The sequence below is a fragment of the Mauremys reevesii genome, linkage group 11 (assembly GCF_016161935.1).
Source record: "Mauremys reevesii isolate NIE-2019 linkage group 11, ASM1616193v1, whole genome shotgun sequence".
Classification (NCBI taxonomy): Eukaryota; Metazoa; Chordata; order Testudines; family Geoemydidae; genus Mauremys; species Mauremys reevesii.
In genome coordinates this window covers 12,714,190-12,740,057 of record NC_052633.1, presented here as the reverse complement: position 1 = coordinate 12,740,057, position 25,868 = coordinate 12,714,190, and the positions used below count along the sequence as shown (strand labels likewise).

At 43.0% G+C, this 25,868-nt stretch overlaps 1 protein-coding gene across 13 annotated transcripts in view; it reads right to left on the bottom strand.

The window, feature by feature from the left end:
• The window catches only part of IKZF2 (IKAROS family zinc finger 2), a 206,499-nt gene that overhangs the window by 57,228 nt on the left and 123,403 nt on the right, over positions 1-25,868 (bottom strand). For 9 of the 13 annotated variants that reach the window (XM_039494409.1, XM_039494416.1, XM_039494405.1 and 6 more), the window contains one exon: positions 9,567-9,833. In XM_039494409.1, coding sequence (XP_039350343.1) covers positions 9,567-9,833 — 267 coding nt within the window. Of the gene's footprint in view, positions 1-9,566; positions 9,834-12,123; positions 12,214-25,868 lie in introns of those variants that run through there. The other 4 variants (XM_039494411.1, XM_039494412.1, XM_039494418.1 and 1 more) reach the window with 2 other exon arrangements.

Here is a 25,868-nt window from a genome sequence, read left to right as displayed (position 1 = left end):
TTGGTAAGTAGCAAACATGGTGAGAAAAGCTGCACCCTAGAAAAATGAGAAGTAAACAGAGTTGGGTTTTAAATAACATTTTATTTAAAAGTTATTTCCATTATGAGAGTTTTGTCTTTAAGTAGAAATTAATAAGCTGTTAATAAAATCATTTGTGTTGATATTAAAGGTTTGATTTAACCTGGGATGGTTGGGATTTTTTTCCCCCAACCTAAACAACACAATTTTTCATTAAATAATAATAAAGTAGGAAACCTGAAAAAACCCCACAATGGTTTTGTGAAATGAAACACAAAACATACACAATGTGATAGACTAAGCATGTTACAAAGTGTATCTCAATTCAACACAGCACTTAAGCACGTGCTTAACTTTAATCATATGCTTAAGCCCTATTGGTTATAAAGGAAGTCAATGGGATCGAAGCATGTACTTAATGTCAACCCTATGCTTAAGTGCTTTACTGAATTAGGGCCTTAGACACTGAGATGCTTTTATTAAGGCCTTGATTCAACAAGATACTTAAGGATATTCCTAACTTTCAGCATGCAAGTAGTATTTTTTTTTTAAGCTCATCTCCTATTACAAAGCTTTGGCCAAATCAATCGCAATGCGGTGAAGGCATGTTTGGTTCGACAATGAGCTGGCTGGAGAGGAGTATTAATTTTATTTTAAAATAATTGACTGCATTCTATAATCAATTGTCCAGTTTTCTAGTATTTTAGTTCCACAGTTTTGTGCCCTTTTGAGGCCATGATCTGTGACGCAACCTCCTTCCCAGACAGACTTAAGGAAGAAATCTGGACTTTCATTTGTAAATGCTAAAAGAGAGGGAAGGAACTCAACTATGTGCCATCAACCACATTTCAGCTTCTTCTCCCCATTCTGGGCTCAATGTAAGACCTTTGTATTTAGGATCAGTCATGTTGGCTAAGTAATGGAAAGGTTCCATAGCTTCACTGAATCATTTTTCCAGTTTTGCTGTTTGTGGTTCCATTTCGTCATTGTTAATAACATTAAACCACATTTACATGGCATCTGCAACAGGACTGTCATCAACCTGTAATCTGTCACATCCCTCCAAAACCTTTGTCAATTGCTTTTGTAAGATTAATGGCCCCTCGTTGCATAAAATGCATGCTATGTTTTCATCAAACTACTACTTATGTCTACTGCAAATTCCATCATGTGTGTTGGATACAAATTTAGAAATGTAATCTTCCTGAGAGCATGACTGAGTGTTATTAAGAAGCTGGGCCATAAATCCTCATTTTTTTCAATCAACCAACCGCTGATGGTAATTGGGGACACATTTTTTTCCCCCCGAACTTTCACAATGTGCTTTAGGGACTGGGTTGGGTGTTACTTTTCTCTCAATAAGGTTGAAATAGTGTGCTGAACACCCACAATTGACAAGTCTAAGTTTCTATTTATAAATGGCTTATGAAGGGTTAATAAATGAGTAATAGCTGCAATAAACATGTTACAGACATGAGTTGCCTATATTATTGATGGTTATAAGCATGTCAGTAGAAGGCGATCTAGATTGTTATAAGTAATCTCTTGATCTTTTGGACTTTATAATTATCTATAACAATTGATTAGCCACTTATTAAAACCTCTATTCATCATTTAGTAACCCTTTATAAACTATTTATAAGTGTAACATTAATATCAAGTGTAACCAAAACGGATTTCTAGTACCAAAAAACTTAAATATACATTATATTTTTGTAAATGTGTGATGGCAGAAGTTCAAAACATTTTTAAAAACCATCCCTTCACGCTCCTCCCAAGCAAAAAATAGAAACCCCTCCAAACCGCTGTGAAATCCAGGTTTTTCACAGCTTGGCCATAGCTCCCCCAAAACACAAACTAACAATCAACATTTCTGAAGAGTGTGGTTCCCTAGAAGAGTAAACGGAGGGGTCTATATGCTCTTGGATTAACTGTGGGTACCATACATTAACTTCAACCCCTTGGCACAAAGAAAATAGACTAGGTAATGGTTACAGATTGTTCCTTTTTCTGAGGTCCTTCTGCTTGTGGACTAGTCCAATGATACCTCAAAAATTCGTTGGCTTTTCCAAAGGCAAAACTCAAGCCAACAGTCATGTGGCTAAATATTTAGCTCCTTACATGAGCCAAACGCCCACTGAAGCTTACTGCCCTATTCACAGTTGACCTGCAACTTACGTAAATCATGAACACCAGAAAAAGTGGATATAAAATGTTACCACTCTTGATCTGTTACTGTTCTACACCCACTTTGCACTGGTATATAGGACTGCGCAAGGTGTAAGGTGAATTGGGCCCTGGGAATTTGGACCAAGTGGATTTGGCAAGGTGTGGCCCTTTGTAGCGAATTTTAACTATATTATATGGGGGGAGGGAGGGCAAATCGTGCCCTGTGAGCCACATGCGGTTCTTTTAAAGTTAAAGTGCAGTTCTCCGCCTACCAGACTGGAGGGGGGGGAGGGAGCTTAGGGCTTGTGTCCTGCAGCACAGTGGTGGGACTAGGAGCTTCTGCCAGAGATGACTGGTGCCTTCGGAAAGTATGTGTGTATGGGGCAGGGGCACAGTTTAAAGGTTCACGCCCCACAGCTTGGGCCTCCCCAGGCATGCTCCCACTCTTACCCTCAGCGCCCCCTCCCTGCAGCCCCCAGGTGCTAGCTCCTCGCGGACAGGCAGCAGCAAACCGCTGGGAGCTGCAGGGAGGGCGGCTGCTTTAGCTGCCCGAAGAAAGGCAGCAGCAAGCGCAGCAGCTCTCCCTGCAGCTCCCAGCTTGCCGGTTCCAGTAGCGGCCATGCAGGGAGCTGGCCTGGCGGTACCATGTCACTGACGGGGGCCAGCAAACCCTGGCAAAAATCTGAGTGGGCATATGACTCCACACGCCCCTCCCCCCCCCCCCGACACACGTCACCTCTGGCTTCTACCCAACGAGGAGGGAGGTCTCAGGGCTTCAGCCTTACAGGGCTCACATCCCGAGGCTCAGCTGAAGCCCCGAGCCCTGGCAGGTGCACCCCGGCTCTCCAACACCTGAAGATTATCATATGCAGCTTGGAGGGTCAGTAAGTTTGTCCACCCTGATATATAGTACCTTTGCTATAGGCTTTACAGCAGCGTAAATTAGCACTGCTGATCTTTTGAAAGAATACAATCTGAAACCAGGACTACGTACTGATGAACTTCCTATTAATGTTTTCTATCTTTTACAATATAAATAGTAAAAACATTCTCAAGAAGCAAACCAGCTCCTTCTCTGCTTAACTGGACTGCTTCCACGTACAGTCATTCCCCCTAATCACTTCAGCACGCAAGTGGTGGGCAGAGGTTTCGGTATGAGTTATCCTCCTTTATATTTCATTCCACTGTGAAAATACAACCCTGACATTCTCAGCATCAAAACAGCAGTTTAACAGGGGACCAGGGGTGTATCCAAACCTGATCTGCCGCTTTTAGTGAGACACCAGTCCAAAGTGTTGAAGACAACATGAGTAGCCCTCATAAGAAGGCAGGTAAAATCAGTTTCCTCCGAAATTCAATGAACTGCTTCCTATACAGAACTGCCACTTGCTTTTTAAAAAAAAGCTTCATTCATTCTGGAGATTTTAAATGGGGAATGAATGAGATGGAGGCATTGCTCTACCAAAATTGCTGTTGTACGTGTTTCCAAACATATTATACCTGCATACTCCGAACCCAGTATAGCGCTAGCGTCTAACCCCTCTGTTAACAACGAGCAACACCTCTCTCCATAACTTTTCTCACTGAAGTCAACAGAACTGTCTGCAAACTAAAGCAATGGGCTTAATTCTCATTTGCACAAAGGACCTTTTTACACTGCTACAACAGTGCATATTAATTACATTAATTAAAATTAATTGGAGTGAGTGTAAATGTAATTATTTTGCACCTGCCTTTAAGGCTCCTTCTCCCTAGCAGAATGGTATAAAGCAGCCTTTGGGTAAACGAGACTCGGGATCAAACTGACTGAAGGTGTCAAAGTCTGGCCCATAGAAATAAAGGGATTCTGATTTTGACAATTGTTTATTTTGCAGACAGTTTTGCTGTTAAAAGAATGTATTAAGCACTGAGAGAGGGATACTTACAAAACAGCCCTCTTCACCTCCTCATGCTAAATTGCTATGCCCCGGGAGGTATGAAAAAAACAAAAGGGTTAGTTTAGCGTTAACGATAACATTAATTTTTCACCCTCCACGTAAAATTGTTTTGGGTTATTTTAATTAAACTATAGGAAGAAATATTTCCTCTGGTGCGTTAGTTGCCTCAACTGCTCTGGGAGCACAAACGAAATGGTAGCTGTACTGCTAATCTATCAACAGTGAAAGCAGAACAATCAGTCTTAATCCGAGCAACATAAAAAGTGGATGAACTCATTTCATTTCCATATTTGTTGTTTTGAATCCTTCGGAGCTTCTTGGTCTAGATGTTTACCTATTGCATTGTATTCCATTAGCTAGTTAAGTGATGGGGCTAAACATCACTAGAACAGTGGTTAACTACAGAACAAGCAAATGAGTAAGAAAATTGAGTATTTTGCTTGTCTTTACTTTGAATAATCCCACCTCCAAGGGGCGGGGAGGGATTTTATTTGAATTCTTTTATTAATTTCTCAGTAATTCCTGAGCTCAAATAGTTTAAGGGCCCGGATTTTCAAGAGCACTCCGTACCCAGATTTTTTTTAAAAAAGAGCTCAACTCCCAGTTAGTCCCTTAAAATGAAGAAGCAACAATTTTCAAAAAAACCCACCAATACTCATTGTTAACAATAAGAGCTGCTGAGCACAGAGCTATTTAGAAAATCCAGCCTCTTCATTTAAGTACTAAATGGGAGCTGAGCGCTTCTGAAAAACTGGCCATTTATTTAGATGCCTAAATGGAAGATGCCAAATGCTTTTGAAAAAAAAATCTAGCCCTAGAACTTTTGCTCCATTTAACCAATGCCAAATAATATCATGGTGCAAGAGGCAGTAGTTGGCAGCAGTCTAGGAATTAAATCAACTTAAACCTTTCTATACAAATATTTGACAGTCCGATGAAATTAATTCTAACCAGGGAATATGGCCATCTATTTAAATTTGTTTGTGGTTAACGATATTAAGCATGAATGTCTTGAATACCAAATAGCACAATTGGGTTTTTTGGTCCCAAATCGATTGTGCCAGAACAGCCTTATGCCTGCATAAAAGAAAAAAAGTTAAACGGCATTTTCAGTTGTTCCAAGCTCTGTATGTGCATCTGCAATGCTATGAACATGACAGTAGGATTTGGTAAGAATTCCTTCCCTCGTACATCAAATATACATTGCGGTACTAACGTGCAGGTGGGGCTTGAGAGTTTCCTGAGGAGATCACCCAGAACAGCAGAAATGCAAAATTTCACCAAGGTGAAAAGTGGTTAACATAGGTGGGCTAGATTGTGATACCCTCATCCACGCTGAATAGCATCTTGCAATATGAGTAGTCGTACTGACGGGAGGCAGTATGACCTAGTGGATAGAGCACTGGACTGGGACTCAGGAAAACTGCGTTCTATTTCTGGCTCTGCCACTGGCCTGCTGGGTCACTTTGGCAAGAAGTGACTTCACTGCTCTGTGTCTCTGATACTGACCTCCTTTGAAAAGCACTTTGAGATCTACTGACGAAAAGTGCTAGATAAGAGCTAAGTGTTATTATGGTGATGGATTAAGTTACTATTCAGAGTGTGTAAGGGTCTCACAACCTCACTGAGGCAATAGCATGGCTACCAAAGAGCATCAATGTACACAGTATGGTATCAGCTCTGCTGAAAGCGGGAAGATACAAGAGGGTTTGTTTTTTTTCATTCCCATAAAGGGCCAAGCCTAGAGGGATGACAAATTCACTTTTAAACTCATTAGAATTCCTTGGTATTTCTGTACACAAATTGGATTCTTGACCCTACTTTCCCCTCCCCCACCCAATACTGCCAAACAAGAGTGCCTGGAGTACCCGATGACAATATTACCTGATTATCCAACTACTGCAGGAACACAAAACTCTTAGAAAGATGTTGCTACAGCCCCCCGCCCCCAGTATACGATAGCACGGAGAATGAGGTTTTTACTGAAAAGAAAGAGGATGAAAGAGAAGGAAAATAAATTAGCCCTGATGTGCTCTTGTGAAATGAGCTGGGACGCTGCAGCTCAGTGAAACTGTTCCATCTTCACATCGCATCCCTATGCTGAATGTTACTGATACATGACAAACAAATGGAAAAACTGCCCTTGTGCATTTGGAAATTGCTTTACCTGAATTATCAATGTCTTTAAAAAGTGCAGGGTTCTACAGTAATGGTTGCTACCTCGGCAGGAAGGGCTCCACTGTGGGTTTACCACAAGCCCTGAATCAAGGGCATCGTGAAACTGTGTGGTCACGGGAGCAAAAATCTGTGCCAGTCCTATGCCTGTCACAGCATACTTCCCTCTTCCTGCGTCTGTTCAGCTGCACTGGCTGGTGTGTTGTGTGGACAGAAGGGACCTCACCAGTAAGGGAGGGGGAGGCTGTTGTGCCCTTTGTGATTAAAGCAGACCATGCCAAAGAGTAAGGGTCCATCTTGTAACCCCTTCTTCCTCTGGGTGAGCCACAATTTTGCCCTATGTGTGTGTGAGAATTATGATTATTATGGTAAGCTGCAGTGTTTGGGGCAGAATGGCATCAGGCTTTAGGGACGGGATCTACCATTTTCTGGAGAGGAAGACAGCTGAAGCTTCTGCAAGGCAAACAGTGGGCCAGACTGTGTCTTGCAGTATATGGGACATATCAGCTATGCAGGAGAGGAAGGGGAGTCAAGCCCCCGCATATGCATTGGCCAGCAGAGCTGGCTGCGGGGAAGTGGGATGAGGGGTATGCTACGTCAGGGAAGGGCTGATACCGAGTCCTCACCAGTGGAAACGGGGGGTGCCTCTGGCGCACAATTCCTTCCCAGAGTTCCCCTGTGGGCTGCACAGCCACACGTAGCCTAAGAGGGTGGAGTCCAAAGGCTCAGACTAGCCCGTTAATAGCTACTGCTGATGAAATGGCAGTATAGTGTTCTAAATACTACCCCTGCTATCGTATTTTTAACATTTGCTTTTCGCCATTGAAGACAAGGATGTGGACATCCAAGCAAATTCCTCCTTCTGTGGACATGCCGCTGTCGACGGTGAAGCAGCAGCAGCATCTAAAATAAAACAACGGGCCAGCTGGTTCACTAAGAGCTACACAGTGAAAGGAATGCCCATTTCTATATGCTCGAAATCATCTGTATAGAGCAGTGCATCACAGCCTCTCTGCTCAGGGGCAAAGAGCCGGAGCACTGGAGAGAAGCTCTAATGGCTTTAGGAAAAAGCAGTGTGTTATGCAATCCTTAGCTACACGTGCACATATAGCTGCATTAGTCTGCACAGTAGAAGGCAAATGTTGTTGTTTAAATGTGGGTGCCTAACAGGTTAGGCACCTAAATCACCTGTATGTTGAGGCACCTAAATAAAAGATGTGCTGACAGAGCTCCATTGTCCTGTAAGGACCTGCCAGTGCTCAACACCTCAGGCCGGTTTTAATTAGGAGCTTAAACTAGGGTTGCCAGGTGTCCGGTTTTCTGACTGGTCATTAAAAGTCTGGTTGGCCACAGTAACCGGCCTCCGCCATTGCGGGGTGGGAAGAGCAGCAGCTGGAGCAACATGGAGGAGTGTTCTCTGCTCAGCTGCTGCTGCCTGACAGAGCAGTGGCAGGCTTTGGGACCGGGCTCGCAGAGGTAGGTGCTGCTGCCCAGGCGGGATGGGGGGGGATCCTGTCCACCCCCCTTCTGCTCTGCCATTCCCCTTGCCCCAGGGACCAGCCCCCACTGTACCCCAGTTGCCCTGGCCTCTTGGGGGGGGAAGAGGCAGGGCCTTTGGGAAGAGATGGGCCAGGGGGTGTTCGGTTTTCAGCCATTAGAAAGTTGGCAACCCTAGCCTAAATATAAAATGTAGGATGTCTAATTTGGGCACTCAGGGTGGACTGTGTAGCCTTTGATGTAGCTACTGTACATCTACTTGCATGTGTGCATATGCCACTGAAAACTTACGGGAACTCTCTACAACCTGGGGACTCAGTATGCTGCACTTTCTATTTGACCAATCTAGTAGTGGGATGTCAAATTATCACTCAATCAAGATTTCAGTTCACTAAGTAGTGCTTTTCCTCTGCTGTAGCTGCCAATCTGTCTGAAATCATGAATGCGCCATATATGATACTGCAATGCTTTGCATTATCCATATATGCTATTTTTTATCAATACAACTTCTGTAAAGAGCATTAACTTATAATTAAGGTTAAGATTCTGTCACAGGTATTTTTTAGTAAAAGTCATGGAAACCCGTGACCTGTCCCTGACTTTTACTAAAAATACCACCCCGTGGCAGGGGCTGACCACTGCTGCTCCAGCCCCAGAGGGACTGACCCAGCCCTTGCCTGCTGCTCCATTGGGCTGGGGACCGTGGACCAGTGGCAGGCCGCCAGCCAGCTGTTCAGCAGCCCAGGACTGGCAACCGGTCAGCTGTTCTAGTGGCCGCTTCTCTGGCAGCCCGGGGCTGATAGCTGCTCCAGCCCTGCCCCAGAAAAAGAGACAGAAGTCCCAGAAAGTCATGGAATGCAAGTCCTCCATGACAAAATCATATCCTTACTTATCATATGTATATTATTGCTCTGTGCAAAAGTTCTCTTTTCTTACTCTTCCTTAACACACACACCCCACGCACTATTTCCTAAGTACAATATCTGAGTGTGGACTGTCTGTCACACCATTAACAATATCAAAGGCATGAGGCAAGAAAGAGCTTTCCCCTTCCTGGAATCTGTGATGAAAGCATGAAGCACCTAAGTATGTCCTTAACTTAAGCATATGTTTAAAGTCCCAGGACTGTAAGCACATGCTTTAAGTGCTTTCTTGAATTGGGGTCCCAATCTGAGTGCAGCCCAAGGCTTTCCCCAGCAGGGCCGCCCGGGGAGGGTGGGGGGCAAGGGGCCCGCAGGGGCCCCCACGAGAATATAGTATTCTATAGTATTGCAACTTTTTTTTATGGAAGGGGCCCCCGAAATGGCTTTGCCCCAGGCCCCCTGAATCCTCTGGGCGGCCCTGTTCCCCCAGATACTTACATGTCCCATCTTGAAGACTAATAACTTTAGCCACTTAGCTTTGAAGAAAAACGTATGGGAATCACACGCACATTAAAGACGGAAAAGAATGACACCTGTCAATTCTACTTGTGCTGAACGCTCACCATATTACTGCTGGGCAAGAATGATAAAGTCTGATTTCCAGACTTCTTTTCCTTGCTATTCCTAAGAACTGAAGGCCGGTACTCAGTGCCAAGAAAGCTTTTTGCTGACCAGCAATAGAGCGCCACCAGAACTTTGAAAGAGCAAATCCACCCCAGTCACCCTTCTCCACCCCACCCCACCATCCCCATTGTCGCCCTTGATTACAGAGGCAAGAGAAGAGTTGTCAGGTAATATCAACATCAGATGCCACAGGCAGTCATCAGTTTTTCTTTCAGCTGCTTACCAGTGTGGCTCCTTTTATGTACCATAAGCACATTGGGCCCAATGCAAACCATGCCACAGACGTCACATTTCAGTTTACCATTCGGAAGCCGGATTCCTCCCTCGCCTGACAGCTCCTGGATCTTTCTGTTGTCCGCCATCTCGTTGTTCTCAGTGAGGGGTTCTTCCAAGCTGCTTCCTTCATCGTGACCCCTGATCTCATCTTCACGGCTTAGAGGTTTCCTGTCAGACTCCTCATCGCTTTGCATTTCTAGCTTTACTGAATTTGCTGAAACGTTAAAAAAAAAAAAAATCTATAAACAAAAAAACCCCCAAAAAACCCAACAGTCTTTTCCTCATTACCAATTAACTAATACCATGACCAATTAGCATTATTATTAAATTATTTGACTACAAGAGTGTCTAGAAGCCCCAAACATGATCAGGGCCCCATTGTGGTAGGTGCTGTACATGCACATAGTTAAAGACAGACCCCACCCCTAAGCATATACAACCTACTCTAAACAGACAAAAGGTAGGAGAAAGGAAGCATTTTTATTCCCATTTTGCAGATGGGAAACTAGGGCACAGAGAAATTAAGTGACCTGCCCAAGGTCACCCAGAAATTCTGTGAAAGAACAAGGAACTGAATCCAGATCTTCCATTGCTTTGACCACAAAATCATTCTTCCTTTCATGGATGCACTGAATGCAAGGAGTACAAAGAGTGGTGTACCACAGGGAATGAGTAGTTAAAAATATTTACTTCGCACCTAGTTCTAGCAGTTGCACATCAAACTATATACCGCAGTCTTCCAGATAGAGAAAGCTACACAATCAATTCACTGAAATGAGCTCTCCTTACAGGCAAACTTGTTCAAAATAAATGAGTTTAATGAAGCAGGGCATACATGGTGCAAAGATAATCTCCAAGTCATACTTCTTGCACAGACATGTTTTATGACAGAGGGAAGAGATACGATACATGAGCCACTGCTTTTCTGCTACCAAGGCAAATAGGCCTGAAATGAGACCTACTATGACAACTATGTTCTGGTTTGCAGTTCATGTATACAAGTGGGATAAGGGCATCCCATTGTCTGTGCACACTGTTAACAGCCTGACACACAGCCTGGGAGTCTTTCATTGACTTCAGCGGACTTTGCTTCAGACCGTTAAGGTGTCATCTAAATTCCATCAAAGCCAATGAGAACTGAAAAAAAAAATAAAAATCAGGCCCCTTATTGAGGCATCTCAATGCAAGTTTAGATCCCTCACCTTAGGCACCGACATTTGAAAACGTTGTCCAGTTAGTGAAAGCTGCTGTAAAGAATGCCCCAGAGTTTCACTGTCTACCCACAGAACAGGTATAGGTGTGTCAGAACCTGAAGACCTAAAGAAGAGCTCCGTGTAGATGAAAAGCGCGTCTCTCTCACCAACAGAAGTTGGCCCAATAAAATGTATTACCTCCCTCACCTTGCCTCTCTCATATAGCAACAATTTCAGCCCCTACAGACTGAGGTTCGAGTTGAACCAGAGGGTAAAAGCCAGGGCCGGCTCCAGACCCCAGCACGCCAAGCGCGCGCTTGGGGCGGCGTCCCGCGGGAGGGCGGCAGGCGGCTCCGGTGGACCTCCCGCAGACGTGCCTGCGGAGGGTCTGCTGGTCCCGCAGCTCCGGTGGAGCATCCGCAGGTGTGCCTGTGGGAGGTCCACCGGAGCCGCGGGACCGGCGACCGCCAGAGCGCCCCTCGTGGCGTGCCGCCCTGCTTGGGGCGGCGAAATTGCTAGAGCTGCCTCTGGTAAAAGCTTCCTCCATTTCCCATTACGAGCACCCTGAGCTATCCAGTCCCTTAGCATGAACCTCACTTTTACATCCCCACCCTAAATATTTGATAGTTTAAAAAAATAAATGAGAAGGTTCAGAAATCTGTGTTTCCATGTTGCTTAGGGTGTGTATAGTGATAGGAACAAAACACAGGAGACCAAAGGCCAATTCTAACTGTACAATTGTTGAAATACATCTCCCACTGCCCACCATGGCATTAATGGGAGCCAAAGAATGAATATACTGTACTAAGGCCATACAGAAAAAGGAGATAGATAAGGTGACCAGATGTCCCAATTTTATAGGGACAGTCCCAATTTTTGGGTGTTTTTCTTATATAGGCTCCTATTACCCCCCACCCCGTCCCAATTTTTCATATTTGCTGTCTGGTCAACCTATAGACAGACTGTGGTAGCCGTATGTCATTGTAAACCCAGCCATCAAAACATTAAACATTTTACATTAAGAAATATTTTTGCTCTTTATTTGCTGAAGGGAACTGATATTTTAGTTCCACAAAGACACATTTGATGATACAAAGACACCATGTCACACCTGAGGGCTAAACGGTGACTTTGCCTCAAGTTCTGGGTCTGGGCTCCCGCTCATTCCCTGCCTCTTCCAGCCCATTCCGCACAGAAGGGGGCAGGAATATAGCAGCCCACAGAGGCAGCTTTCTCCCGCATGCTGCTAGCCACACTATGGGTAACTGGCACAGAGGAAATCAGGGGGAGGCCTTACTACCCTTTACTCACCTGTGTGGACATGAAGGACAAACCACAGTCTGGCCCCAAATATGTACAGTTCCTACGTTTTACACAGAGCTGCTCAAAAAAACCACCAAGATAAAGTTTTCTTGAAAATGTCTACGAAAATCTCACCTTTTAAAAAAAAAAAATCAAAATTGCAAAATTTCAAATTTTTATTCCACCCTTCCCCAGTTGTGTTTGTTTGAATGAAGTGAGATGATTCAAGGTAACAGATTAAGAGCCAAAGACCTAGAATCAATTCCTAGCTATGCCACTGGCTTGTTGGGAGACCTTGGGCAAGCCATTTCCCTCACAGTGCCTCTGCTTCCCCATTTGTAAAAGGATACTGACCTCCTGTGTAAAGCACTTTGAAATCTACACATTAAAAATACTGTAGCATCACCAGAATTATGCCGAGCTCTTACACTGTACTTTATATCAGAGCTCAAAGCGACTCACAATCTTTGAACGTGTTTATGCTCACAACACTCCTCTAAGGCAAGACAGTGCCATAGCCCCGTTTTACAGATGAAGAAACAGAGGCACAGAGAGGCTAACTGACTTTGCTCCAGGTCACACAGGATGGTTTTAGTGCATTGCAAGATCTTTGCTTTGGGAATTAAAGGGCCAAGGTCCTAATCCTGCTTTATCTTTGAAAGTATCTGTGTATGATTTATCCGGAGCCGGATTATTAAAGGTGCTGAGAACCATCAGCTTCCATTGACTTCCGCTGGAACTGGGGGTGTTCCGGGTATCAGCACAACAAGCCCAAATTAATCATGGCTGCTGTCGTCTATATGGATGGGAAGTCTGTGGCAGAGTGAGGAGTAGGACATTGCTCTCCTGACCCCAAATACTGTGTCTTTACGAGGATAAAGGGTAATCTTGTGGTTGAGTAGGAATAATATGTAAAATAGTCACAACACACTTTGCACCAAGTGAAGGGGTGTGTGTATATGTGAGTGACCAAGTGTGCGTGTGTGCACATGCGAGGGGGGAGGAGTGTAATTTGTATCCAGCGTTTATTTTTATATAAACTGTAACTCTATTGTATTTATTGTATCTGAAACAATAAACGTTCATAGGTGCTGAACCGTCACAGTTTCCATTCAAGTCCATGGGAGCCCTTGTTGCTGAGCACCTCAGAAAAGGTCAGAAGTGCTTAGAAACTGGGAGATTGTTGCCAGCATCTTATTTTATCTTACCCGAGTGTTTCCTTCTGCTGAATGCTGGCTTGCATCCAGTAGGATAAACAGCAAAACAAAAACAGAGCAAGTTGTTTGCTGCAAAACAACCTTCCAGACACACAACCCTCTCGGAACACAGCTCGGTAGAACCCTCCAAAGGCTGTATACAGAGAGTTGCTCATTCCAGCTCGTCACGGAAAAGCACTCTGGCTATTGTGTAGAATTGTTCAGCCTGTTGACAAATTTTCCTACCCACACCCCCTTTGACTCTGTCCCTGCCGCTTTCAGAAACCTGGTATCATGTGTTTGTTGCTCTGTGAAGGTTCCCTCTTCAGCTGGGACTAGGGAGAGTTGCAGGTCTCCAAGGAAGGGAATGCTGCTACTGTGGGGATCACCTCAGCTGTTCATGAGGACTTTGCTAATCAGGTCATCCTTGCTGCTTTACTTCATGTGGATGCATATACCAGACAATATTTTAAAAACACACACAGTACATGGGGTGTATTTATTTCTTCTATTTTATTCAGCCCTAAGAGAAGAGCTAATTACATAACCTTCTCTTTGATTTCACCTATTGCCACAAATTTAACAAATAAATAATTATGTTAAAGAGAGAAAGGATGTATAAAGCAGAGTTTGGGGCTATCCTGTACCGTATAATGTCTACAGGCAAACTGCACCACAAGGCTCTCTTTCCTTCTTTGCATGCTTACTGAAAACTGTGGTCAGTCTTGCACTCAACTATGCAATAGATAAATACATACGCACAGAACAAAAGTTGAAACTTTTCAGCACCTCTTCTACAAATCACAACAATACAGCAAATGAGTCTAAAAGGTCAAACACAATCCAGAAAGACAAGCTGGATGAGTAGTATCTTTTATCAGACCAACCTTTGTTGGTGAGAGAGACAAAAAACTTTTGAGCTTATACCGAGCTCTTCTCCAGATCTGAAGAAGAGCTCTCTGTAAGCTCGAAAGCTTGTCTCTTTCACCAATGGACGTTGGTCCAATAAAAGATATTACCTCACCCACTTTGTCTCTTTAATATCCCAGCGCCAATACGGCTACCACCACATTGCAAAATAATAATTAAAAAAAAACAAAAAAAAACACCCAGATTTTTACAAGGAGCATCAAACCTGAGGCCAGAAGTTTTCCCCAGTTTAACATTTCTTCATTTTATCACCATTCGCTTTATTGTACTGTTCAACACCTCCTGATACAAATGGAGACAATCACCCACCATAAAAGCACCACCCATAAACTTAAAGCTAACAGCATGCATTCAGCGGGGCACACAACTGCTTTTCTTTCCCTCTGAGTATCACTATTCAACTGAGTCTAGCTTATACTTTAAGAGTAATTATTTTCTACAGGGCCTCTCTAGATAATGCAATCTTGTCTCATGTGCTAATTAATCAACAATGCCATATTAAGCAGTGCTTTGGTAAGTCCTTCGTGCCAAAATATTTTCTTTATCCATGAATAAGCACAACAATCACCAGCAAAATATTAGCATATGTTATGCTCCTATTTTAATGATTTTTCTAGCTTGAATATTACAAGATGATCCTGCTGTGCATTTTATCTTCTATTATGGAAGTTATCTCCCCCAAAAATGAGATTTAGAAAATCCCTAGTGTCTCATTAAAAGTTTTGATCCCCAGCTGGGACTACAAGGTACAGTACTGAAAAGTAAAGGTCATTATTAAAAAAAAAAAAAGCAAGGCGGTAGTAATGCACAGTGGCACCCCACTGCAAGACAAAGGGAAGCACAAAGCTCCTGCTGATAGACTATCATAGGGCTGATACAGTCTAACATACAAAATCAAAGAAATTCTAAGTTAGTGCTGACAAAACGTGTTCTTAACCCAGCATGTATCTAAACAGAGTAGAGCAGATGCCAAATTAGCTCACTCAGTGTTTGTTCTAAAAACCCTTGTCCAGGCACACACGGTGGACAAAGTCATGGATATATGGCCCGCCTTGTCTCAACATTTCAAAGACCTGAGGACATTAAGTAAAAGTTAGTAAATAGAACTACTCAGGTAAAAGAGAGACTCAAAGCACTAACTAGAGAAGGAGATATTACAGGTAGGCACAGTGTAAGCTTTTCCATAAAGTCCTGTCAATGATCTGTAACAGGGGAGGCCAACTTACTGACTCTTCGAGCCATGTAGGACAATCTTCAGAAGTTGGAGAGCTGGGGCGCACCTGCTGGGAGGCTTGGGGCGTCAGCCCTGCAGGAGGCGCCTGCTGAGGCTCGGGGCTGCAGCTGCTGTCTCTCCCCAAGGAGCTCAAGAAGAGACCCCTCCCTGGAGCCCCCAGCTGTTTGCCACTGCCTCTCCACCAGAGCTAATAGCTGGGAGCTGAAGGAAGGGGCTGCTGAGGGAAAGAGTGGGAGTCTGCCTGGGTGTGTGTGACTCAAGCTGTTGGCAAGGCCAAACCTTTAAATTGTCCTCCCCTCCCACCACTCTGACAGGCAGCAGTCATATCTGGCAGAAGCCCCTCGCCCCACTACCTCACCGCTGGGCGGCAGCCCTGAGCTCCGCCCCCAGTCTGGTAGGTGGAGAATGGTGGGTGTGGAGGGAGCTGCCCTTTAACTACAAAAAAAAACACGCATATGGCTCACGAGCCGCAGTTTGGCCACCCCGATCTATAACAATTGGTCTATTCCGGTCCCAGCTTCTCCTAGGTATAATTCACGTATAGTGGTTTGGTGATATGGCCAGCTGTCAGCTACAGATGATCATGCAATGACCTAACTCCTTCCACATCTGAACCTGGGCTTATGGACTGAAAGATTACTTCATTAAAGCACTGTGCCTTATGTCCATCCAATTAAGGGGGGGGGTATGTGGGGGAGGTAGATTTAATTTTAGAAACATGGGGAGGCGGAACGGCAAGTGGTTTATGACACTAAAGACAAAAACAGTTTTGCTAATTACATTAAATTGGGGGTGGGGGAGAGAGAGAGCGCAAGTTTCAGCCTGAAACGATTCTGAAAGCTCAAGGTAAAAAAAAAAAAAATCACAAGCATCTTTTTTTTTCTGGAAACAAAGAATAAGGATCTGATTCACAATTAACTCTACGGTTACGTCTACACTGTACAGTTAACTCAGGAGACTGGAATCCGGGTCCAAGCACATTGGTCAGCCCAGCTGGAATGTAAGCATCCCCATTGCAAAGCCCTACCTAAGTTACTCGGTCCTCACTGTTTCTGCGCTTACCCATGTGTGTTTCGGAGCATATGCCCTGGTTCTTTGGGGAAGGAAGCCTAGAGTGTGTCAGCCCAATCAGCTGTGTCAATTGCAGGAGACCTTGTCCATCCTTTGGGAGTGGAGGGGAGAACTGTCAGAAGGGCACTGGAGGAGGACTAGCAGAACTTGATTGGTCTCTAGCCTACGTCCTCACTGAAACGTAACTGGGTTCCGGCCTGAACTAAAGCAGAGCCTGGGCTCTAAGCCACACCCCAACTGGGAAAGCGAGCCTGGGTTTAATGCACCTCCAAACCTGGCTCAGAGGATTTTCTGTGTGGGCAGCAGGAGCAGGGTGGATAAAAATCAATAATTTTAAATAAACAGATTTAAATCTGATTTTTTAAAAAACATTTTAATCAAATACAGTTGTGGTTTGTTTGTTTTTTTAAAAGGAAACATTTAAAATTACATTTGAAATTGACTATGTTAAGGCCTAAACTTATTAAAATAATTTAAATAAAATTAAAAGTAAGTTAAATAGTTCATGTTTGCTTCCAAGTTTTAAAGAAAGACAAAACACAGAACTGGTGGAAGTCACTGGCTATGCATATGGAACCAGAGTTTATTGACCTGCTAAACTACTTTTGACAGCAGTAGCCTCTTCTGCAGGTGCAGAGAGAATATTTTCTTCATTTCAGTTTATTCAACTAGTTCAGTTCATTCAAAATTAAATAATCAATTGGGAGTTGAAAAAGCAGGCAAGCTCTTTTACTCTTCCAATCTATGAACGAACACTAGATGCACGTTGATCAGATGTTTTCAGAGAACTACCATGATGGCACCAAGATCTCATATTTGAGTGGTAACAGCTAATTTAGACCCCATCATTTTGTATGTATAGTTGGGATTATTTTTTCCAAACTGCATTTCCTTGCACTTACCAATATGAAATTTTGTCTGCCATTTTGTTGCCCAGTTATGTGAGATCCAGTCAGCTTTGGACTGAACTATCTTGAGTAAATTTGTATTGTCTGCAAATTTTGCCACCTCGCTGTTCAACCCCTTTTCCAAATCATTTATGAATATGTTGAACAGCACAGGTTCCAGTACAAATCTTTGGGGGACCACACTATTAACCTCTCTCCATTGTGAAAACTGGCCATTTATTCCTACCCTTTATTTCCTCTTTTAATTAGCTACTGATCCATGAGAGGACCTTGTTTCTTATCCCATGACTGCCACTGTGGCAGTGTAAAGAGGCTTTAATGCTAATGTAAACATAATTTGATGCTGGAGCAATACAAAGGGGTCTCGTTATAAAGAAGAATCATACCCTGAGCCTCTTCTTCAGGGCAGAATTTGGCTCTTAATTAAAGAGACTTTATAATCAACTTTGGTTCTAACAATAACTTTATAAACAACTTTGGTTCTTTGTTTAGTTTGGAGAAGAGAAGACTGAGAGGGGACATGATAGTAGTTTTCAGGTATCTAAAAGGGTGTCATCAGGAGGAGGGAGAAAACTTGTTCACCTTCGCCTCTAAGGATAGAACAAGAAGCAATGGGCTTAAACTGCAGCAAGGGAGGTTTAGGCTGGATATTAGGAAAAAGTTCCTAACTGTCAGGGTGGTTAAACATTTGGAATAAATTGCCTAGGGAGGTTGTGGAATCTCCATCTCTGGGGATATTTAAGAGTAGGTTAGATAAATGTCTATCAGGGATGGTCTAGACAGTATTTGGTCCTGCCATGAGGGCAGGGGACTGGACTCAATGACCTCTCGAGGTCCCTTCCAGTCCTAGAGTCTATGAATCTATGAATAACGTGTTGCCAAAGGTTTAAACACAGCGTGCCCACAACAATTCTCTCACTTGGAAAATCATGCATGTATCCTGACAGCAGAAGGATAAGGGACTAGGGAATCTATTCATTTGTTTTCGCATAGCCAAGAAGGGAGGCAACTCCACTTGGCAAACAGACTTACATTAAAGTGTATTTACTGGAAACTTTATACTTGGTTCCTGAAAAATGCTTGGGGCCTGATTCTCCTCTTGCTTACACCTGTGTAAATCTGGAGTGACTCCAAAGTCAGTAGAGCTACATTGGTGAATGCTGACAAGAAAAGCAAATCAGGTCCACTGAATGTATGGATATTATACTGTAGAGTTGGGCATATCCGATGGGGAAGTATGGGGAAAATGAAGATATTTCAATGGCGTCTATGGGTGATATTTAGTTGGGTTTGGTCCTGCTTTGAGCAGGGGGTTGGACTAGATGACCTCCTGAGGTCCCTTCCAACCCTGAGATTCTATGATTCTATGATCTTCCTGCAGAAAATTTTCTGGAAAAATATTATGACACTTGTGCAAATTGGTACATTCCAAAGAGAAGTCCAGTACATCATTCCAGCTGCTCTTGAATAGTTTTTTTGTTTGTTTGTTTGTTTTTTAATAAGCCCCAGTGATCAGCCATCTTTGACTGGATTGACTGGGCTGTATCCAGGGAAAGGGTGAACTCCATGAACAAAGGAAGAGGAATTACCCATCCCTCCTTTCAGTTTTAACTAGAGGCTCTTGTACATTTGCAAAAGCCTCTCCCGCTACATTGCTGACTGTCAACTTTATTCGCCAGCTCTGACACAGCATGAGCTACCAAGATGACGCTCTTGTGCGCATGACAGCACAGATCCTCAGATGGTGGGAAACCATGTGACATCACTGATTTCACTAGTGCTTTGTCAAGATATACCACAACCCAAACGCTTCTTCACCTGTCTGCGTTGACTCAAATGGTTAGAAGTAGATTACAAAGTTTTTATCCACACTATCGCTGGGATTTATCAATAAGTGTAAAGGGACTAGGTGCCCATAGTCCATGGGAGTTGGGTGCCTAATTTAGGCACCTTTCAAAATCCCAGACGACAAAAGGATTTTATAAGGACATTGAAGAATCACAGGTTTAATCCTGTTCCCAGTAAAATCAGTGGTAAAGCTTCTGTTGAATTCAAATGGGAACATGACTGGGCCACATATTTCAGGTCTGCGATAGGAGCTAGTTTCATTTACAGTTCTGTTATACCCATTTTGGTTTAAACTAGTTTCTCTGCAGTATCGAAACAAAGTTTCGATTGCTTTGTTTTTAACACCACCCTCTTTCTCCCAATCTGATTGTCCAGTGCCACATGCGAGTGATGGGGACAGTGGTAGTGAAACCAGTGTAACAACTTTCATACCCTGTCTATATAAGCTTATATAAATATTCCAACTGAAAAAAAAAAAAAAGTCAGTCATGGGAAGCATTCGGACTTAAACCACAAACTCCCAACAAGTTCAGCATTGAGATGAAATGCCATTTCTAAATTGGGGCCAAATTCTGACACCCTTTACTCACCTGAGTAGTCCTACTGAAGTGAAAGGGATTACTCAGGAAGAAATTACTCAACGCAAGGGTGTCAGAATTTGGCCCTAACTTTTGACCTAACCCAAAGGCCTTCAAAGTCAATGGGACTCTGTCTATCTATTGACTTCAATGGGCTTTGGATTAGATCCTCTGTGCCTAGATTTTGCAATTAATATGATATATATTATGTGTTGGACGAACCTTCCATAAAAGGACTCAGAGGTAAAATTTTGCCCTTAAATGCACACATGTAACTAGATGAATGAGAACTGCACATTCATATCCCAGGCAAGCCTTGGGACTTTCTACAATATGTTTAGTGAACACAAGAGCCATGCTTCCCCTCTCAGCTCAGTTTAACCTTTGTTACTTTGGTAGAGTTACTCCTCACTTACTATAAATATTAGGGCTGGTTCTCTGGTGTGAGTTTTCTCAAATCTCACAGCATTGGTCTAACATTAAGGATTCCAAACACTTTTTTCCCCCCAAGAGGTTGGTTCTGTGCTATAAGAAGGAGCACTTACTCATTGACCCGTGACACCGTCTGCTAATGTTCACTCCCAAGCGACTTGTGAAGATCCCACTGTGAATTTTATATACCCCAAATCTTAGAAATTTGTAATGGAAATGCTGACAGACTACAGCTATATAGGGATCATCAATAAATATATATAGCACCACTTCAAATTACCAAAACCTCATAGTTTCACTTATCATCATCTCTACTTCTCAAAGAGTATGTGACTTCCTAAATGCTTTCTAAAGCATGCAAAGTATAATAATTATAACAATAACAAGGATTTCATTTATAAAGAGCCCTCTCCACCACAGGAATTACACTAATTAAAAAAAAAATTAACAGAAAGAGTGATCCAAAGCCAAGTGATGTGCCTGGAAAGATTCCCATAGTCTTTAATGTGCTTTGGATCAGGTGCTTAAATAGCGGCAGTTCATTTTCTGTGTCTATTATTGTATACGTTTTAAAACTAGTATTTTTAATAGGTGTAAGGCTTTCATCACAAGTTAGACCTTTTGGGCTACTCAAGTGGTCTCAGCTCATGGAAACAAGCTTGCTTTGTTTTTAGTTATGAAACTCTAAGTGCTCTTAATAGGACTTGACCTCATCTGCGTCCTCTTCTAGGAAATAACTATAAATGACACAGCAAAGATACTTCTCCCCAACAGGACACACCTCCAATGAATCATCCAACCACGGAAAAAAAATATAGGAGGAGCACCTGTCACAATCACAAAAATATTTCGTATGCCTTCATCTACGAACTTTAAAAGGGAGCTTAACATTCTCATTTTGTTTCTTTATTTTAATCAACGCTTTTCCTGCATCTTGTCAATGTCCCATTTAATGGACCATGTTGGATTAAAAATAATGGGGCTAGATCCGTAGCTGCTGTAAATCAGTGACGATGGAGTGACATCTAGGGAATTTTGCAGATTTCCCCCAGCTAAGGATCGGGATGACAAAATATGTGCATACTAATTTATTATGCACCCTGTGCTCTCTTAAAACAAATCTCAGTGGGCTGCTGAAAATCCTTGAATGGTTGTATTATTAATGTGTTAGCCCTCCAATGTGATCATTATGCATGGTTTTCCTTTTTTCATTCTGTATAAGCAGCATGATGTGGCTGTGTGTACTACTCATTTCCTGCGGAAAAGTTTCCGAAGTCAGTTAAATCATTTATTTGTTTGTTATAATATGCAGAGTTCTGACAAGAAGTTGTGCTGCTTTAAGAGACCTGTTTCACTGGACATAATTTAAAAATGTGTTTCTCTCTCATTCACTTTGTTGGTTTCAGACAGTCCATGAAGGTCAAATAACACAATCTGCTCCTGAATTTCCTTGCTTTTGCAAACTCAAAAGGACAAAGCGTGAATATTACTGTTTACATCCTTTTACTCTTGAACATTGTTTTAAAAGTAACTTCAGTTATTGATTTAAATCAGAAATTCGATATAAAAAGGTCCAACTCCTTTCTACTGCATGATAGATTTTGATGTCACAGCAATGGAAATCTGGAGTACCTAGTCCACTGAAGTCAATTTATGAGCCCCAGGTTCTGATCACATTTATACCGGTTAAATCTTGACTAACTACTCCACTACAGAGTATCCTCAGCTGCTATAAATCAATGTAACTCCAGTGGATTAGTTACATCGGCTGAGGATCTAACCCAATATTCTTCACAGATGTAAAATTGTCTAAGTGAGAGGAGAATCAGACCTACTGAGTCTAATTCTGAAAATTCTTATGTACACAGGTAATTCTTGCCCATGACGGAAGCCCTATTGAAATCAATGGGAGTGTTCACTTGTGCAAGGATTTCTTACGATTGCAGGATTGGGCCCATACTCCACCAACATAAAACAAGATATTAAACTGGAGAAATATTTAAATGAATATCCATTTTATATATATAAACTAGAAATGTTACGCTTTCACCTGTATTATTATGTAGGCAGTGACAGATGGCAATGGAAAAGATATGAAATAACTCTCAGAGTATTAACTTATTTCAGTAACGTATGTGTCAGATTCTTTAGCATAAAAAACTGGCATTACACAGTCTCATTAAATCTATACATCTGTGTAGCAACTTGCAATTTCTGGATATTTTCTGACACGGTGTTCAAACCAAAAGCTTTTGCCTCACATCTCTTTTCTCACCATGCCAGCTCTAAGCCACAGGAAAGGCAAACAAAAGCAAAACCATACGGTAAATATTCCTGAATAACTCTTAGAGAAGATTTGCTATTCATCATCTGTACATTTTTTTCCTTTTAAAGGAGAGATGAGGGGGAGGGCAGGTGATTATATACACGGAAATCTAAATATTTATCGGTTAAATAAATGGTTACTGATTTTAAAGAGAAAACAATCATTTTCTCGCTTTTTATTGCTTCCGGATCCAAACTGTACATCATATTATTCAACATCGTGCCCATAAAATGGCATACAAATAGTCCCACTGACTTTTATAGGACTACTCAGAGAAGTAAGGATTATCTGTTTGGGGGACTGAGTCCAAAATCTTAGACATTTTAGACTACTGTAGAGGTGCAATAATGTACAAACAGATGAAAAGTTCGAGAAAACTGGAAAATTCTACCCTCAGTGTTCTCCCAGAGGGCTCAGCATTGTTCAGGAAGGCAGAGAGGTAGCAGATTTATGCAAACTAAAGTTCCTGCATATTAATTACAGTCTTCTCTCTGCTGCATCTGTTGTTTTCTATTGCTCCCATCCCATGCATGGAACTGCTGCTGCCATCAATGGAAGTGCAGCAAGCCCTCCAGAGCAGGGGCTGTGCACATCCATGCATTCAGCCCCTGGGTCAATGAAGCCCTGACGCTGACTGAAACCTCAGGGCACTACGACAGCACAAATACTATACAACAGCAGCGTGCAATGCAGTCAGTACATATTCGCTAGAAATTGACAGGGAGAATAAGAAATCAATAGTGGAGATGGAAGACCTGAACTTTACCTGGAAGAAACAGCAGCTCTGCCGGTATTTGCATATTCAACTCTAACCTCACAAATAGTCATTTCTTTTTCAGCTACTCTTATGGTGGTATCTCTGAAAGACCTGGTAATATCTCATGGAAAACTAAAATCAATGTACTTGGAAAGGTTTCTGCCTAAATGCCAAGCCATGCTGTAGAGCCAAGTCAGTTCTCGCTGATGCAAAGCATCCCCTACTGAGACAAACTCAGGCCTGGCATAAGTCATTTCTGTGTTGAAATATTTTGTTTCCTTGGGCTATGGATTTGTCTAAAGCTATTTACATGCCAGCACTTATTACAGGCAGGGCAGCTTGCATCACCTATTATTGCCTGATACTCCTCATTATAAGTCCCCCAGTTTTAGTTGCTTATAACTGTGCCAAACTTTAGCTGTTTGAGCTGAAACTCTCCATGCCAGGTATCTGCCTCAGGCTGAATTGGGGGGGGGGGGGGGAAATCAGCCAAAATGGTTCATTTCCAAGAACAAGGCTAGGGAAAATAAATATGTTGTTTTGCAATGTTAAAACAATTCTGGCAACCTTTTCTTTGAAAAGCTCCAGTGCCCCCCATGATTTGGAAAAGGGACTTGGATTTTGGCAAGGGGAGAGGGAAGAGGGGCGAGAGGCGTTGTGTCTTTTGCTGTGACAATCTGCCCAAATTTGGCTAAGTTATAAGTCTTTGGAAAAAATCAGAGAGTTTGCACATGCTCAGCAGAGACTTCTGATTTTAAGAGCAAAAATCTCTTTAGTTCCCATCTTCACCGAGTGCGCTTGAGCCTTTCACAGCTCCTAGTAGCGACCATGCACATGAACCATCACTCCAGAAGCACATGATCCATCCCTACAGAATGACTGAGAAGGCTTCCTCCAACCCGAGTGTTAAGCCAGACCTTCCCTGCAATGTCTGTTCCCAGCCATGATGGGGCTGGGTACCAGAACCAAGACCAAGGAGCCAGTCTCTCTTGTGCTCTCAGTGACTTCCCTGCTGATTCCCAGGCAGCGTGGAAGAGGAAGCTGCCGCACTCACATGCAGAAGGGACAAAAGCCGGACCTGTGGGGATAGGTGGTGAGGGGGAAGGCCAAGAGCAGTAGCTTAGGATAAAGAGACTGGGAGCCAGGGATGGAATGTGGGGAAACTAGGAGCCAGTAGGTGAGGAGAGACTGAGATCAGGTGAGGAGCTGGAGGGAGGGAGACTGGCTGGGCAAAGAAACTAGGAAGGGCAGGGGGAAGGAGGTGGTGGGGAGAAAGAGTTGACATGGGGCCAGGTTCTGGGGAGACAACTGACAGTGGCTGGGGAAAGAACCAGAGGCAAGAAGCAAGGGCATGAGGTGGAACCGGGAATGGCTGGGCAAGGAGAGTTGGAATGAGAGTGTGGTGGGAGGACAGCAAGACTGGGATGGGGAGTTTAAAGAGGTGAGATGAGAAGCCTGAAATGTGGAGACTGGGACTAGGATGAGGAACCTGGGATGGGACTTGCACAGATTGGAGGGACCGTAGCAGAAGTCATCAAGCTAGCGGGGAACAGGCAGAAGAGCCTGTGCCCTCTACAGCACACTCCTGAGCCTCACCATTCCTCTGCAGTCAGCAAATATCTGTGAAACTCATTGTTAAAGTGTCCATCCCGCTCTAGTGCTGGTTCTCAAAGAGGAAGACAACCTATGGCTGCTATCAGTTACTCCGTTAACGCAAGTGTCAGAGATCTGTGCAGTGGATCTCATGGTTGCTTATGAACCAAGTGAGTGTCAGTATGATACCGTATCATGGAATTTCTGGTTATTTGAGTTTTCTATTTTAAAAATCTAGGCAATTACACACCAATCTCCTACTTCAATTACATGATCACATACTATTTTTTTCCACAGGACCCCCTGCTCTCATTCGATTCACAGAAAGGACCTGCTCTGGGGATGGATCAGTGTTGCACAGCAAATGAGGCTATTCTCTGTAGGAACTCTTGCCTCATTTGTTGCAGAAGTTGAAGGTGTGTAATGTATTAGACAGGGGATTGTAGGAAGAGAAAGTATGGTCGCATGGTTAAGGCACTTGAATGCTGCTCTGCAGAGCTGGAGTCTCTTTGCCTCTAAAACGGAGTTCCTATATGTGTTGCTGTGTAAGACGCTTAGACAAAACTTTTCACAGGTAGTCACTAAATGTGCGTTCCTCATTTTCTGGGTGCCTGACTTGAGACCCTGATTTGAAGAAGAGCTGACGGCTCGCAGCTGCAACTGAAGGAACATGTAAAGTGCTAATATAATGCCAAGTGCTCTGGAAAAAAAATTAGTCCTAGCTATTAACCCAAAATTAGTGGAATTTTTTTAACTTAATCTCTGTGCCTCGGTTTCCCATCTGTAAAATGGGGATAACAGTGAAAATAAATTTTATATTCGTGAAGCACTTGGATACTATTGTGATGAGCACCATCGAAAAGCCCAGCAGGAAATTAATC